At 51.0% G+C, this 16847-nt stretch overlaps 1 protein-coding gene across 2 annotated transcripts in view; it reads left to right on the top strand.

Moving 5' to 3' along the window:
* The first annotated feature begins 5829 nt into the window (after window positions 1–5829).
* SLCO2B1 (solute carrier organic anion transporter family member 2B1) overlaps window positions 5830–16847 on the top strand; it is a 36770-nt gene continuing 25752 nt past the window's right edge. The window contains exons 1-2 of one of the 2 annotated variants that reach the window (XM_027906168.1): window positions 5830–6106; window positions 14723–14813. In XM_027906168.1, coding sequence (XP_027761969.1) covers window positions 14733–14813 — 81 coding nt within the window. In that variant the 5' untranslated portion in view covers window positions 5830–6106; window positions 14723–14732. Of the gene's footprint in view, window positions 6107–14576; window positions 14814–16847 lie in introns of those variants that run through there. The other variant, XM_027906167.1, reaches the window with a different exon arrangement.

The raw sequence follows: 16847 nt of genomic DNA, 5'->3' as shown, positions 1-16847 counted from the left end.
TTCACCTGAACAGAACAGGGGAGGAGAAAAGAGGGATTAAGGTGCTATATTCCAGGTTTCATCAGTGTTTCAGGCTGGATATTCAGAGTTTTATAGCCCAGTGTAAAATACACTCTCTGGGTTGAAGCACAACTGGTTGATTTGAAGATTTGGGGGCAGAAATAATTTCTGATGGCTCAAATAAAGGATTTTTTTAAAGCTATATTTGGGGTTGGAATCATCCACAGGTCACCTTGCCATACCGAGAAAAAGCATTTGAAGTGCTTGGAAATTTCTCGTAACTTTAAAGCAACAATCAGCCTTGAAATAATGATTTCCTTTTTATGACACCAGCAGACTCTTTCTTTCAACATTTGCATTTTCATACCTCAGGAACAAAGGTTTTTCTACATATTGTTCAACCAAAAAGCTGGCTTTCAGTCCAGCTTGTAATTTTTCAATCACATTAATATCCCTCAAAGCACTTTTACTACTGAGTTTTATAAAGGCATAACTGTGGCTTTTGTAAATTACGGCCAAATATTTTGCCAAATACACACACATGGACTAAAAAATTTTTTTTAAGCTGATGAGGGACAATAGATAAAGAAGCACCTGAGTTTAAAAGTATTTTATCTGTGCAAACAACTGAAAACAATACAAAGAGTCAGCCCACAACTGGCATGTGAATCTGTAACTTCATTTATTATACACTCCGAGGCTTAATCTGGCACAGCATTAACAGGAGGGACACTCCCATCGTTTCTCAGCAAAATAATTAGACACTCAAAAAAAAAAATAATCTATTTTATTATAACTAAATTTAGATTCTCATAATTAAGGATCCGTTTTATCACAACTGTTTCTCAGCTCCCTCGGCTGCTCCCGGTGCTCCAGATCCTGGAGCTCTGCAGAGGGTTGTGCTGACCTAAGGGTAGGACTTGGCACTTGGCCTTAAGTTTTGCCCTGTTTTTCTACAAATAATTTAAATTTGCTTTTCTGCTAGTTTTTGGGCTTTTTTCTTCTTCTTTTTTAATTAAATGAAGCTGGGATGGTTGTTCCCACCTCGGGAAGCGGCAGGGAAGGCAAGACGCAGGATGGTGCTGCCACCTGTGGTTTTAAACCAGAAACAAAAAACAATTCCAGTTCCATCCCCTGCCAGGGGCAGGGACACCTTCCACTGGATCAGGTTGCTCCAAGCTGTTCTTGAACACTTCCAGGAATGGGACAGCCAGTTTTGCAGAAATCTGAAGGTTTTTTGTAAAAAAAAAAAAAAATTAAAAAAATAAAAATTGTGATAAATTTCCATTGTAACAAAACTAGAAACCTCTATTCCTGTTAAGAAAATACCAGAAAAGTCTTTTTTTGATGTGGAAATCCTGTGATTTCCAGATTTCTGCCTTCCAGAATCTGACACACCCTGGGTTTATTTACTTTGGTGGTGTTTTGGTTTTTTTTTAACTAAAAACCCTGAGACAACAAACAAAGGAGCTCCTTATTTAATTTGGTGCTGACTGAAATCCCCAAAGCAGATGACCCTTTTCTGATGTGCATTCACTTTGACCTTCTGGTTTTGGAACATTATGTTGATAAATCAGTTTTCCATCAGCAAAAAAAAATGCACAAATTACAGGAAGCCTTAAATTTCTGTAAGAACCTATGAAAACTTACTGATAGCTTTCATCTGAATCCTCTTTTTTTTTTTTTTTTTTTTTTTTTTTAAATACATCTGCAGATATATAGAGAGCTGAAAGCTCCTTTTCACTGAAGCACCCAGGAGAAAGAAACCACTACATTCACACACTCCTTTTGCTGTTCAAAACTGTCTACAGACAAATACTCAGATTCTTGTGAGCTTTATAAACATAACCTCCAGATTTCCTGGTGAGCAGTGATCATTCAATGGCTTTGCTGTGCCTGATCTTCCCAGAACAAAGTATTTTATCAACTGGTTCAGTCCTCGGTTTCATCTCCAAAGCAACTCCAAATACAGTCAGGAAAATGATCATCCAGCCTGGAATCCCTGTCTAATGAAGTGTTCTGCAGGTAGCAAGTCAAAACAGTGTCCTAAAACTGAAATGAGATTATAGTTTACCTTGTGCTTTGCAAGTCCTTGTCACTGGGGTCTTTCACACCCCTTAATCAAAATCTCTGTGGGACAGAGATTTGTACCCACAATATCCAGTATAAAGGAAAAAACTATTCTTTAATGGCATCCTTAGAAAGTTACACTGTGTTCTGAATGAGAATTATTACGAATATTATTTCATAGAGTCCCAGAATGGTTTGGGTTGGGAGGGACTTTAAGGATCATCTCGTTCCACCCCCTGCCATGGGCAGGGACACCTTCCACTACCCCAGGGTGCTCCAAACTGGCCTTGGACACCTCCAGGGATCCAGGGGCAGCCACAGCTTCTCTGGGCAACCTGTGCCAGGGCCTCCTCACCCTCACAGGGCAGAATAATTCCCTGAGGACTCCTAATTAATTCCCAGCACATGCAGCAAGGGGTGGGGAGGATGCCTGGATGGGGCTGTGAAGGATCATCACTTGCCAGCTGTTTTTTTTTTAAACTGAATTCCTAAAAGCACAGAGGCCTCTGTCTGTAAATCTCGCTCCTTGACCCCATATTCCCAAGGGATGAATTGCAGGAACAGACTCAGAACTCCCCAAAAAGCGCATCCTGTGCGACTCTGCAGCAACAGAAACGCTCTGAGCTCAGGCAGCCTCGGTGCTAATCCCCAGCTGGCAGGTTGTCAAGTCACAGCACAACCTTCAGGAGAAACTATTCCTTCTGTGTGATTCAGAAATAAAACATCCTCGTGTTTTGGAAGGTTTTCTGAGGCTGGAGACATCTCTCACCTTGCAGGTGGTGCTGTCCCAAGATACTGCCACCAAGGGACTGGACTGGCAGTTTCACAAGAACAAAGTGGGGGAGAGTTGTACTTTTCCCCTTTCTTTTCCTTTCCTCCTCCTTACCCAGGACAGGAATTTCTCCCTGCTCCTTCCCAGCTGTTGCTGCAGATGCTGAACCCCAGCCCTGCTGCCATTCCTCCCCCTGCCTGTCTCTGCAGCACTGTCTGCTCACAAGAATTGAAATTCCAGCTAAATATCCGCCTCAAAATTTCCCTCCTCCGCTGCTGCAGAAGAATTCCAGGATGACACTCAGCAGCAGAATAATGAGGATCATTCTCCCTGCGTTTGCACAGCCCACGAGATTCCTTCCTTCAGGACAGGAAGGAAAGTCCCGTGGCTGAGGACAGGAGAGGGAACCACGAGTTCAGCCCGTTTTGGTTTTCCTCTCGTGGGCTCGGCAGCGACATCCCCAGGGCAGCTCCTGCACACATCAAAAGGCAGGATCCAGGCAGGCATTCAGAAAGCAGCCCCAAAATATAAAAAATTTCCACCAGTGGCCTCCAGCCTCCCAGTTTAAACCCCAGCTCTGCAAACACTTCCCGCAGAACTCCAAACATTTGTGTCCCGGCTTTTGGCCGGCCCTCTGCCAGACGTCAGCAGAGCCCAGCTGGAAAATCCCAACCCTCATCCAGCTGTTTTTCTCCTAACCCCACACGCAGAACAGGATCAGCCTCAGCCCCACAAGTGCAGATGGGACTCATTTCCCACGCAGGGCACTGAGCTGCTCCTTTGCAAGTCCCAGTTCAAGTCTTGGACAGAGAGTGGAGCTGGAGAAAGCAGCAGATCCTGGGAAAACATGGGTTTCCTAATGAGGCCTTTTCCAGGCTGGAAACCTCAATTTATCCATCTGTGGGCATCTATAACCTCAGACAAGTGAGATTTTCTGATCTCTGCACAAGATAAGTGGTTCTGTCATTTCCTGCAAGCTGCTTTTTGAGTGCTCCAAGGAACAGTCCTCCCTCCAAGTCCTCCCGAGGATTTAACACCCCTCACCTGGCTGAGCACTTCATGTCACCCACTCAGTTTTAGTCACTGGGACTTTCTGAACTTTAATAGGAATTCTCCTTTTCGCTCATCCAGGATGCACTGGGGGTCTGCACGCCCAAATATCCGAAGGTCCAAGGCTTGCAAGGACCTAAAAGCTGCAAGAGCTGTGGGAAAGCTTTGGCCAGAAAGTGGCAGCAGCAGGCAGGAGATTGCTCTGGGACACGCGAGGTTACAGCTCCGGGAGAAACACTTCCCTCCCAAGGAGTTCACGGGCATTTTTAGAATCACAGGATGGCTTGGGTTGAAGGGATTTTAATCTTGCTCCACGCTGTGCCACGCCTTCCACCAGAGCAGGTTGCTCCAAGCCCCACCCAACCCGGCACTGAATGGATGTGCAGCTTTTGGGCAGACCGTGGGGATACAGTGGGACATGGAGGAGCGACCTCGGAGGGGCGGGATAAAGATTCTCTGTCCCTGGGATGGAGCAGGACGTGCAGCTGTGCCGGCTCGGAGCGGCTCCTAACGAGGTGCTGAGGGAGAGGAGTCAATAGAAGGTGCTCTCCTGTCACGATGTTTTGTGGGTTTCTATTTCCCCCAGGACTGTCTGTGCACACCACACGGCCTCCCTCGGAAAGAGAGGAGCTCTGCAGCTGTAAAATATTAATAATATGGGTTTCCAATCCAGTAATGCCTTCCTGAGACACTGCAGAGCTGATGAGAGCTGATAATGTTCGTTTTCTCTGCAGTGCATTATCTGGCTGGAGCAGCCCTGCTTGGGAGGACAGCTCAGGGTCACTTGGGCACAGAGGGCATTGGGACACGCTGGTTTGGCTGCCTCCTGCTCAGCAAAACGTATCTCTGCCTGCCAGAGCTAATAAAGTGGTTGTTTAATTCTTGTTTAATGAGCTTGTGCAGGGGAAGCAGATAACCTTCCCTTGGGAAACATCAAGTCCCTCTGCCCAGCGTGTCCTGTGGGTTGTCCTGTCCATCAGACCCCAACAAGGAATACCAGGTGGAAAAAGCGGCTGTGCCTTTCTCTGCTCTTGCTGCACCTGAGTTGGAAACTGTCCCATTTGGGGATTTCATCTAAGAGCTATTTGGGATGAAAAGAGAACAGGGAGCTCACCTAAGGTCTCTCCATCTCCCTTGATACTTTATGTTCCCCTCAAATGTGACTTTGCAGCTGTCCTGGTCTCCAAGCTGCAACTTTATGATATCCAAGCCTGAATTTGTCCTGGAAAACCTCAGCTGTGTTTGTACACCTGTTGGCAGCTGAGGCAGCCCATGACACCCGTGTTCAAGGCAGTCCTGAGAGAGCTGGGGGGCGTTCTGCATGTCCTCACTCCCTGCCTCCCAAATTACTCAGAGCCGGGAGGAACCACCAGCAGGATCCTGCCCTGGGTCTCCTGGCACCTGGGACTGGAACTGGGCAAGCTCTGAGATCCCTCCAAACCCAAACCATTCCATGATTTTATGATCTCCCTGCAGCACAGAGACGGCCAGGGCCAGGGCCAACTCCATCCGTGGTACCTGGGCACACACAGGTCACATCCCAAAACACAACCCAGACATCCAAAGGCACCAGGAGAACCCCAGAGGGAGGAATCCCGGGTTTTCTTCGCAGCTTTCACTGGGGCCACCTGCTTGTGAGCCCCGTTTGTCCTCTGGAACAAAAGAGCACTGGGGAGACCTGTTGAAATCAATCATCCGGGGTTAGATGAAGAAAGTTTCCCTTTCACAAATCCCAGAATTGCCCCACAGCTTCAAAATGTAGGGGAATAAATGCAGATGAAGCGAACTGAGTCAGAAAACGAATGCAAGGTAAATGCCCTGGAGGGATGGGACCCTCGCGGGGAGGGGAGAGGGGACTGGAGAAGGAGGATGGAGTGAAAGCCGAGACCAGTTTGGACTGGGACTGTGCGAGCAGCTCCCACAAAGCCCTGGGTCAGCAAACCGCACGGGCAGCGCCGTCGGTTTGGGATTGCAAAGCAATCCGGGAGGAGGCAAAAGCAAAAATAAAAGAAATCCTCTGGAAAGGGATTGCAAAAGTTTCAGCTGAAAAGCGTGCCCCGGTTTTTGAGATTGCAGCCGAAGCCCCACCTCCGCACACCCATTCCCACCTCCAGCCCGGCGAGGAAAAGTGGTGAATGGTCCCAGCAGCTGCTGGCAGAGGGAAAACTTTCGCTCCCAGCGCAGTGGGACCGGGATCAGGAGAGTCCTGGAACTGTGAGTATGGCAGCACCTGCTCGCTGCGAGGCGATGCTGCGGTCCCGAGCTCGGGGGCTGCCTCCCGGCTTTTGGGGTTGGGAAAGGTGAAGTTTCTCAAGCTGCTTTTTTTTTTTTTTTTTCCTCCCGGCTTGTTTTGCAAGACTCCTTGAGCCGCCTGGGCTCGGGAGCTGGATTTTCCCAGCAACTTAAAAGGTGAAGGGGGAAAAACCAAGGAGTGGTTACGCGCCTGTTCCCTGCCCGCTTTCCGCACGTGTTTTGCCGCTTCCTCTCTGTGCTTATTTATTTCTGCTTGGTTTGTTTGTTTGTTTTCCCGTTGGGGCAGCTCCACTTATTTCTCCCTTCGCAGGGAGTTTTTCCCAGTGCCGCGCTGGGTTTCTTGTAAAGTTTTGCTGCTTCTGTTACGGCAGCGCCTCTGCCCAGCCCGGACCTCGTGGAGATGCCAGGCGGGCATGGACGTGAGCTGTCCCTGGGCTGGCACAGGGGCACCCTGGCCCAGCCGAGGCTTCTCCAGCAGTGCATTGCTTGGGAGGGGAGCCGATCCGCACAGTCGTGGAATGGTGTGGGTTTGGAGGCACCTCAGAGCTCTCCCAGTTCCACCCCGGTGCCCGCAGCAGGGTCAGCTCCCACCAGAACTTCCCAGCGATCCAGGGCAGGATCCTGGTGGCGGTTCCATAAGGGTGACCTCCTGGCTCTGAGTAATTTGGGGGCAGGGAGCAGGAAAGGGTTTAAGTCCGGGAAAAAGGGGGAAGCCTTCGTGGTGCTGTGCAGGGAATCTGGGAGCAGCCCAGAGCCCACGGTGCGGGCTTTAACCTGGGGACAAGCCCCGTGTTCAGGGCTGAGCTTCTCCGTGGGACGTGGTTAAAAATAGATCCTAAGCCCCCTTTCTCCGTGTTCCCTGACTCCCAGTTCGGTCCAAGTGGTTGACTGAGGGTGCTGGTCTGCCCCGTTCTGCCGCTCGGCAGCACATCCCGATTTTATCCCGAACCTGCTGCGTGTGCCCTGGATTGAGGGGGATGGAATGTTTGGCATCTCGAGCCGTGAGGTGGCTAAATGTGGACTTGAGGGATGGCTTGGGAGCTTCATTACCCATCTTTAGCCCCCAGGGTTTGGAAAAGTTCGTTTCCTAAAGAGATGGAGGAGGTGTGTGGGACACAGCAGGGGATGGGGGGAATTTCTGGCTTGAAACACGATTCAAAGACCGCGAGGCTCTGAAATGTCATCTGGGGGAAACTGATAGTGAGAAATCCCGGGACAAGCTCGCTCCCAGGGATGCAGGAAAGGGCTTGTTGCTGTCAGGCAGCTTGGCTGGGGCCAGATGTGGCTCCAGCTGCAGGCCTGGGGACTTCCAGAAAATAATCTCCATTTTCACTGGACTTTCTTGAACCCGTCTGAATGTGCCAGCCTGGAATTGCCTTGGGAGTGAGCAGGAGATGCCTGTGGCAGCAGAAAGAAAAGAATGATACAGATGACTCCCATGATACAGATGAATTTGCAGTCCATTCATATCAAATAATAGGAGAAGGACATGAATTAATTCCCCCTGCTGCCCAGAATATCCTGTGCCAGCTCCAGCCTCCAGTGGCTGCTCTGAACTGGGGCTTTGCTCCTTGTCCCAGCATTGCCCCAAAATGTCACCAAGTCTCTCCTGCCCACAGTGTTTCCTCCTGCTCTCTGTAAGCAGCTCCTCTCTTGCTGACTCCAGAAGTTTCTCACTTCCTAAGCTCTGCTCAGTTCCCTTTCATGGCAGCAAGCATTTCCCTGTTCCTGCTCTTCCATCCATCCCTCTTGTGTGCAGGTGGCTGGCAGCGTTCCCAGCTCCTGGGGAAGCAGATCTTACTGGTCTCCCCCAGACTTTTGGGGATGCTTTGCTTGTTTATCTCAGGGTTAGTGTGGAAGGAGGAAAAAAAAAAAGCTGCCCTTGGATGTCCCATGGACAGAAAAGGACAGGAAGCAGGTGAACTGGAGTGTAAGTGCTCCTCGTGGAATACTCAGCATTTGTTGGGGAGCAGGCCCTGGCCCTGGGCAGAACACACGTGCAGATGGAGAATCCTGGGTTTGTTGGGATGTGGGGTTTTTTTAAGATATAGATAACACATAGCAAACATCCTTTGGATTGCTCTGGGAAGCCTCAGCTCCAGGGAGCTGCTGTGGTTTCCACTAGGGTTGTGTGTTCCAGGCACGAGGCTTTAGCAGTGGCTCCTGCTCTTCATTTTGCAAGAACTTCCCCTTCTAAAAGTTAGTTTTTTTCACTGGAATGGCTGCATCTGTCACTCACTGGAGCCACTCTGGCTCTGCCTGTTTCCTCCAGCTGCTCCAGGCACTGCCAAGTCTTGCAGCTTTTCCAAAGGACTCAAAAAATTCCCTGTTTTTCTCATTTTCTTCACTCCTGTCCAAGCAGCAAGAAAGTACAGAGGAAGAAGAAATATCAGGAAGGTATTTATGGTGTATAAAGCCCCAAATCAGGAAAACTCTGTTTTGGGATCAGACTTGTATTTTCAGGTGTTTTTCTGTAGAGCCAAGCACTGCCTGCAGGCTGTGGAGAGGCAGGTGTCTTCTGGGGAGCAGGCTCTCCATACTTCATTCATCATTTTAACTCCTATCCAGGGGGTTTCAGCTGCTGGACTAATTCCCTGCCAAACACACAGGAGGTGTTGCTAAAATAGAATATCCCCACTGAGGGCACCAGGCGTGGCTTTTCTGTAGCACTCACCACATCTGTCCGTCCCCAGCAGGAGCAGGTTCAGCATCTGGCACAATCCAGAGGAGAGGGCCGACTTTTTTATTCAATATCCTGCATTAAACCTTCCAGAGGAGGAGTAAAACTTGGAGAGCTGTGAGATCCTGCCCTGGCAAATGTGTCACACGTCCCCGAGCCGAGCTGCTCTCAGAGATACAGCACAACTGCCAGCACAAGCAAACCCAGGGGTCACAAGGGCAGGAGGGGCAGGAGGTTTAATGGGATGCTGCTTGTGCACAGAATGGGATTCATCCCATGAAAGCTTGGGAAGCAGCAGCAACACGGTTGAGCTTGAGCAGGGGGTCTTGGGGAGGGGGCAGACCCGGATGGCTTCCTAGCCCTGGGCAGATCTGGAGGCAAAACTGAGCAAGTGATTCATGGAATTATGCAATTCCCAGCCTCGCTGCTTATGTAACTGCACAGCACCTCCCTCGGCTGGAACCTCTGCCATTCCTTCCCTCTCCAGTGCTGCCTTTGTGTGCTTTACACTCTGGAAGGGAAAGTCACCCCAGCCCAGTGATGGGAGTGCCTTGCAAGGATGCAGGAATGGAAGGAGAGCGGCCTTGGGAAGGGTTTGGGGGATGAAAAGCTGGACATGACCTGTTCATGTGCTCTGGCACCCAGAACCCCCCTGTCCTGGGTAGATCCAGCAGGGCAGGGGGGGGGGATTCTGCCCCTCTGTCCCCTCAGGTGAGACCCCCCTGCAGAGCTGCTCCAGCCCTGGGAACAACAGCACAAGGACCTGGAGCTGCTGGAGAGAGTCCAGAGGAGGCCCCAGAGCTGCTGCCAGGGCTGGAGCCCCTCTGCTCTGGAGCCAGGCTGGGAGAGCTGGGGGGGTTCCTCTGGAGATGAGAAGGGTCCAGGGAGACCTGAGAGCCCCTTGCAGGACCTAAAGGGGCTCCAGGAGAGCTGGAGAGGGACTGGGGACAAGGGATGGAGGGACAGGACACAGGGAATGGCTTCCCACTGCCAGAGGGCAGGGATGGATGGGATATTGGGAAGGAATTGTTGGCTGTGAGGATGGGCAGGCCCTGGCACAGGTTGCCCAGAGAAGCTGTGGCTGCACCATCCACAGGGGATGTTGTGAGAGGTCCCATCTCTGTTTTGGTGCCACCAGGTGAGCTCCAGCTCCTTCACCACATCTGGAGCAGGTAAAGACCCTTCCAAGAAGGGCTCCAGCTCCTGGCAGGGTGTGCCAAGGAGGGAGGGAGCTCTGTGAGACCTGGTCACAGAGATGGGGAGGAGGGTTTCATCCTTCCCAAGTCATGGGGGTCAGGGCTGGCAGGCACCTGTGGAGAGCAGCCAGTCCTGCCCTGTGCCAGAGCAGAGCTGGAGCCTCTGCCTCATCGCCTCTGTTTGCATGCCATGGGTTTCAACACCAGTTTTCCCCTTTCTTCTAATCTTTTAAACTGAAGTAACATTGTTCCTTTTATCTAACTTCTTCTAAGGTTTCTGGGATGTGTCATCCCAGCCCATTTCTCCTTACAGGGAATCACTGAGCTGGGCTAATCTCATTTTCACTTTCTATCTGCCAGTTTGTTCAAGGCAGACACATCTTTTTGAGCACATCCACCCATCTCTTTGTTCCTCCCCCAGTCTTTTTTTCCCAGGGAGGGCATGGTGTGTGTCCACTGTTCTTTTCCTCCTGTTGTGTTGCCTCTTTCCCCCGCCACGTTTTCCGAAGCAGCTTCCCCTTTAACACAGGCACGCTCATAAATACACACACTGACGCCATCCCAGCTTTACTGCCAGTGAATGAAAATTATCCTGCAGGAGGAAGACAGATTAGGGAATATTTGCTGGCATTTCAAGTCCCCTGCTGGGATTTAATTTGCTGTGTTACATTTGCTGTTATTTACTCGTGCTCCGCTGAGCCCAGCGGGTGCTTTTCCTTGCTCAGCTGGCGGGAGCTGCCATTAATAAAGCCATTGGATAGATTGATGTCCTTGGGAATGGGGACAGGAGGCTGGTGGCACCGAGCCTGGTCCCTCGCTGTGGCAGCCAGGGCTGTTGTGCAGGTCCCAGAGAAGCTGGGAGAGGTTTGGGGGGGGATTTCTGCTGCCCTGGTGTCAAGGAAAAGAGCAGCGTGGGGACAAGTGGAGCACCTTAATCCGTGCTGCAAACGTTTGTGGGATTATCCCAGGTATGGGCATGGAATGACAGGACAAGGGGCAATGGCTTCCCACTGCCAAAGGGCAGGGTTAGATGGGATTTTGGGAAGGAATTCCTCCCTGTGATTGTGGTGAGGCCCTGGCACAGGTTGCCCAGAGAAGCTGTGGCTGCCCCTGGATCCCTGGAAGTGTCCAAGGCTAGGCTGGATGGGGCTTGGAGCAACCTGGTAGAGTAGAAGGTGTCCCTGTGGGTGGGATTGTGTGGGCTTTAAGGTCTCTTCCAGCCCAAAGCAATCTGGAATTCTGTGATCTTTCATCAGTCCTCTCTCTCTGCTCTTTCTTAACATCGCTTTTCCCCTTGGCATCATTGTTTTCAGCATGACTTTCTCTACACACATTTGGAAAAGCCCTGCTGGGAGGGGTACCAGGGTGGTGGGGGGATAGTTGAACTGTTTTCCATCTGTGTTTATGTCCCCAGGCTCTGCACAGATGGGGGTTATTCCCCTGCTCTGCCTCTTTGCAGTGAGGAGATGTCAGGCAAGCAAGGCTGGAACCAATGGCAGTGTTTTATGGCATCACTCAGTGTGGGACTGAGCTGCTGCCCCTCCAAGCTGAGCTCCCTGTGCCCACTCCAGCCCGGGTTTGTCATGCCAGGCCCTGCCTATCTGAGGGCTGCAGTGACCCGAGACAGAGGTGGGGAGAAAACAGGGCTTGAGGACAAATCCTTCACCAGCAGATGGATCTTTGCTGTCTGAACAACCATCCATCCATCACCTTCCCTGGGTGTCTGAGTGTAAAACCCATGTGGAGCTGCCACCAAGCCCTTGCACTGGCAGCATCAGAGGTGACCCCTGGTGACACCTGGCCACCTGCTCATCACCCCACCAGGCTCCCAAACACACCAGTTGGGCATGGAAAGTCCCTCTTTGATTTATGGGAGTGGCACCTCTGCCCTGTAAGTGGGGGAACATATCCCTTCCCATCTGTGTCTGCCAGAGCCTGGACCAGGGTCAGCTCCCTCCTTACGGTGCCTCAGACGCCCAAAAATGCTTTGCAAAATGCCCCAGCCTTGGGAAAAGTCAACTCCTGCTGTCCCAACCTGCAGCTTCTGCCTGTCCCAGTTCACCCCCTGCTCCCCAAACACTTCTGGCAGGTAGATGGGATGGTATCTATTCCCTGACTTGTTCCTGGGGAAGCTGAGATGGGAAGTAGCTGGCTCTGGGGTTGGAGACTTGGGCCATCAGGGAGCTGAGGGCTGCACATCTGATACAGGCAGGTGTGTCCTCCCCAATCCCCTTGTTTTTTCTCTTCCTGCTCTCTCTTTCCTCTGACCTGGGGATACCTTCTGGGATTTACCATCTCACCCCCCCTTTTCCTCCTTCCCCAGCCCACGGCACTGATCCCGTTCTGCCTCCTTCCTGCAGAGGAGCAGATTCACTCACACCTCTTGACCTCACCTGGGAGAAACTGCACTGAATGAAAATTAGCCTTCTTTCCACCCAGAGGTGGAGAAAAACGTGGCTCTTGCCAAGCCAGTGCCATTCCCAGACGATGCTGCCACAACTGGGCTCAATCCAGCCAAAGGGAACTCAGACTGACCTGTGTGTGCTTCTCTCTTCCTGCAATTTTTTTTTTTAAAAAATCAGTTAAATCTTATCTGCCTCTTTGTTTGATCTGCTCGTTGTCCTTTGTGCTGGATCAAAGTACTTTTCTGCTTCCTCCCATTGTGGATGAATGGCATTAAACACGTTTATTCTCATTCTGAACTGCTTGGGCAAAGCTGTGCAGCGTTTGAGATCCCTGCTGAGCATTTCCCCTCGGGAAGCAGCCACATCCCCTCTTCCACAGGTAAAACACTGGAAGCAGGACACCTCAGTGGAGTGAGGGGGAGATGGGTGGGATGGATGGAGCCAGACCTGGCTGTGCCTCCTTGGCTGCTGACAGATGGTGCAGGTTGTCCTTGATCCAAAGGCCATCCCTGGGGAGAAGAAGAACTGAGTTCCTCCAGAGCAGTGTGGGAAATCTGGGGACATCTTTTACCCCCTGCTTGGGCAGGGATTAGTGAAAACGTTTCTAACTGGTGCTTTCCAGCATTTTCTTCTCCCAAGAAGACTCTGAGAGCTGATTATGGAAGAGCTTGGACTAATCTCAGGTGTTAAAGGGTGGGTTAAAGGATGCACACATTTAAAGCAGGGCCTGGAAAGGACAGGTGGGAGGACTAAAATACTCCAACACCCCTTGGGATTTGTGGTTTGCAGGTCTAAGTAAATGCATGTTTGGTGAGGAGGCCTGGCAAGGACATTAACACAGTTAACCAGGGCATTAAACCTACAGTGCTTCCCAGCTCCATGAAGTCCAGGCTTAGGCTCCTCTGGGCATCCTCTCTTTGGTTTTCCACCCTTTTCCTTCCCACTGTGTCATCCCTGAGCTTTCCAGGGGCTCAGTGGCTGTAATTAATTCCTCCCAGCCCTCTTCCAGAGCCAGGATATCAGACCCCCTGGGCTGGAGCCCAGGCAGGTGCTTTTGCTCCAGCACTGCTGAACCCTCCAGGGGTTCAGGAGAGCTCTTTGTGGCCGCTTTAATTTATGATCAAATTCACTTTATTGATCCCACCCCGGATTTTGTTGCAGCAATATCTCTTGAAATGGGGCTGAGGGCAGCAATTGCTTTGTGCAGAGGGTGGTGTGGAGCTCATAACTCAGGGATGAGCAGGGCCCCTCTGGAATTTACCTCTCCTGTGCACTGTGCTTAAGGCTTTATAAACATCACAGTTTAAAACAGTCTCCTCCTGCTAGAACTTACATCAACCCCTGCATTTGCTAATTTGTTTGAGGCTACGGGTCCTCGCTCCTTTGCTTCCCATCATGGGGGAAATGGAATTACACGAAATAATAATGGAGAGCCTTTCACCCCATTTGCCTTGGTGCTTGCAGAGATGAAAACATCTATTGGAGTGTGCTGAATTGAAAGCCTAATGGCTTTAACGTGCCTCCAAACAATGCAGCTTCCTGAGTGGGAAGCCTGAAATTCCAGCATGGGCCACTCAGGGAGCGGGGAGTGAGGGTCCAGAGAGCAGGGAAGGAGGTAAACAGTGCAGGGAAGGGGGTGGGGTGGCTTCCCACCCTGTTTCTTTACATTGTTAAATTCAGGTGCCCATTTCTCCAGCCCATTTACATCCTTCAGTGCACTCTTCCCCTTGGATGCCTGTTTCTCCAGCCCATTTGCTCCCTCAATGCCCTTTTCTCCTTCTCACTGAGATCCCTCTGCATGCCAGTTATTCCAGCCCATTAAGGTCCCTCAGCGCCCATTCCTCCATCTCTTTGAGACCTCTCTGGATTCCCATTTCTCCAGCCCCACTGAGATCCCTCAGTGCCCGTTTCTCCAGCCTGGTGAGGTCCCTCTGGACGGCAGCACAACCATCAGCTTTGCCAGTTGCTCCTCCCAGTCTTTTTTCTGCGCTTTTCTACCTTGCACTCTGCCCCCTCGCCCGGGTCATCGTTCAGGATGTCAGATTACCCCAGATAACGTTTATACCTCTCGCCCTCGGTTCTGTGGCACAGCATTCAACCTCCCAGGCCTCCTGGTGATCGGTGTTTTGCAGGGCTGCTTTTGTTGCTTCGGGGAGGAATGAAACCCAGGAATAATTAGCGGTTTCTCGTGCTTGTTGCGTGGGTGGTCGCAGAGCACAACAACATCTCGCCGTGCTGAGCAAGGGCGATTCGGGCAGAGGAACTGAGCATTGTGCTGGGTGATTTATTTTGGCAGGCCCAGCAGGATGACGAGCACGGCTCCCAAGAGCAGCTACCCGGATCCGACGCGGAAAGCGCTCTGCAGGAGCCCCTTTCTGAGCATCAAGGTAAACGTGCTTCCTGTGATTATCCTGCTTCCTGCAACACCCCCTCGGGGTTCCTGGCCTGGCAAAGAGGAGCTTGGCCTTCTGCAGGAGGCCTTGAGAGGGTTTCTGATTACCAGGTGTGTTTGGAAAGTTTCCCGTGTGCTTCCTGTGGCAGAGGCACCGTTTGATGTGGAGCTGTCTCCATCCCCAAGTGAGTGGTGGGACAGCAAGGTTGAAATGCATATTTAACTTCCAGGTTCTGCAGTATTTAACTTCATGGAAGCACAGAATGGTTTGGGTTGGGTGGGACCTTAAAGCTCATCTCATTCCACCCCCTGCCATGGACCTTCCACTATCCCAGGTTGCTCCAGCCTGGCCTTAGACACTCCCAGGGATGCAGGGGCAGCCACAGCTTCTCTGGGCAACCTGTGCCAGGGCCTCCCCACCCTCACAGCCAAGAATTCCTTTCCAATATCCCATCTAACCCTGTCCTCTTTCATATGGAAGCCATTCTTCAAACTCTTGTGGCCTCCTGGACTTGGTGCAACCCCAGGTCCTCCTGGTGAATGCTTAAAGAGCTCTGCAGAACTACAGGCTGGACCTGGGGTGGCTCCCTCTGTCCTGCAGCATCTGCTTTGTTCCCTTTTGGCTCAATAATTGCGTTTTATCAGTAATTAACAACATTAATTAACTACTACACTCAGTGTAGTTGGAAGCCAATTGCCTGGCTTGTTAGAGAGTCTCACCAGCCTGTAGAGCAAAAGGTGACAGCTGGTGTTAAAGGCTTAAGATGTCTCTTAAGTGAGACTTGTTTTCACCCCCCAGGGCAGAGCTGACCATGCATTATCCTCACACAGTTATCCTCAGCACAGGATGTTTTCCCCAGATCTCTTGGTTTTTTTTTTTTTTTCAAGAACTTAGGTCACCCTGTCCGGTTTCTAAATGACTTCCTCAGAAAACAAAGCTTCCAGCGCAGGGTTTCAGTGGCTCTTGCAGAAGCACAAAACCAAATTGCACAATGTGGTTTATGTGTTTGAAGTGGCTTGAGGACCAAAAATCACAGCCCTGCAGTTTGTACATGTATTTATATCTCCAGAGAGTGTGTCACAAAAACTGGTTGCCACGTGTCAAAATGCAACTGGAGGGCATAACTAAAAACTGGCTTGTTTTGGCTTCAAGGAAAATTAAAATTGAGATAAGATATTGGGAAGGAATTCCTGGCTGGGAGGGTGGGGAGGCTCTGGCACAGGTTGCCCAGAGAAGCTGTGGCTGCCCCTGGATCCCTGGGAGTGTCCAAACCCAGGCTGGATGGGGCTTGGAGCAACCTGGGCTGGTGGAAGGTCTTTAAGGTCCCTTCCAACTACACGCCCAACCAAACTGGTTTGGATTAAACTTGGACCAGGCTGGTTCCTCCCAGCCCTATTTTCTGTAAGCACAGCCCAGTGCACAGGGGTTTATCATGTGCCAAGGCACAAAACCCTTCCTTAAAATAGCAGCCAAAGTCTCCCAAACACATGGAAGCAGCGTGACAGGGACTTCCCTGTGTCAGCTGGGGCAGGACAGTGTGTGCAGCTTTCAGAGCCCTCACGGGGAGGATTTGTTGCCAAACTGCACAGCCAACACTGGAAACACGTGGAACCTTTGTAAGGTTTTTGTTTTTGACCACCAAGAGAGAGGAGATGTTGGTGTTTAATCCCCAGGTCTGCAATTTACTGGCTGCAGACTGAGCGTGTTTCTCTGTTCTCTCACAACATGTGGGGTGGGAGCAGCAACACCTCACCAGCGTCATGCAGGGCTTAGCAGAGCAAAGCCTGCAGGAATACACTAAAAATTCTCTAGAAAAGCAGAAAAGCAACAAATTTGATCAGAGAAGCTCCCCCTTGGACGTGTGGCAGAGCAGACAGGCACTTATCCCAGAGCTGGCTGAGGGGGGTGTGGGCAGTGGAGGAGGTTGCTCTGCACCCTGGCACTGCAAGGGGGTTATTTTTGGTACCAAGCACCCCCTGTCCCTACTCCAGGTGTTTGGTGTTACCTCAGCACAGGCTCTCCTATTAA

Source organism: Empidonax traillii, unplaced genomic scaffold (genome assembly GCF_003031625.1).
Source record: "Empidonax traillii isolate 1590-97213 ecotype Southwest subspecies unplaced genomic scaffold, ASM303162v1 scaffold1253:size457737, whole genome shotgun sequence".
NCBI lineage: Eukaryota > Metazoa > Chordata > Aves > Passeriformes > Tyrannidae > Empidonax > Empidonax traillii.
Note: the sequence above shows the minus strand (reverse complement) of the source record. Positions and strands in the feature narration are given on the sequence as shown.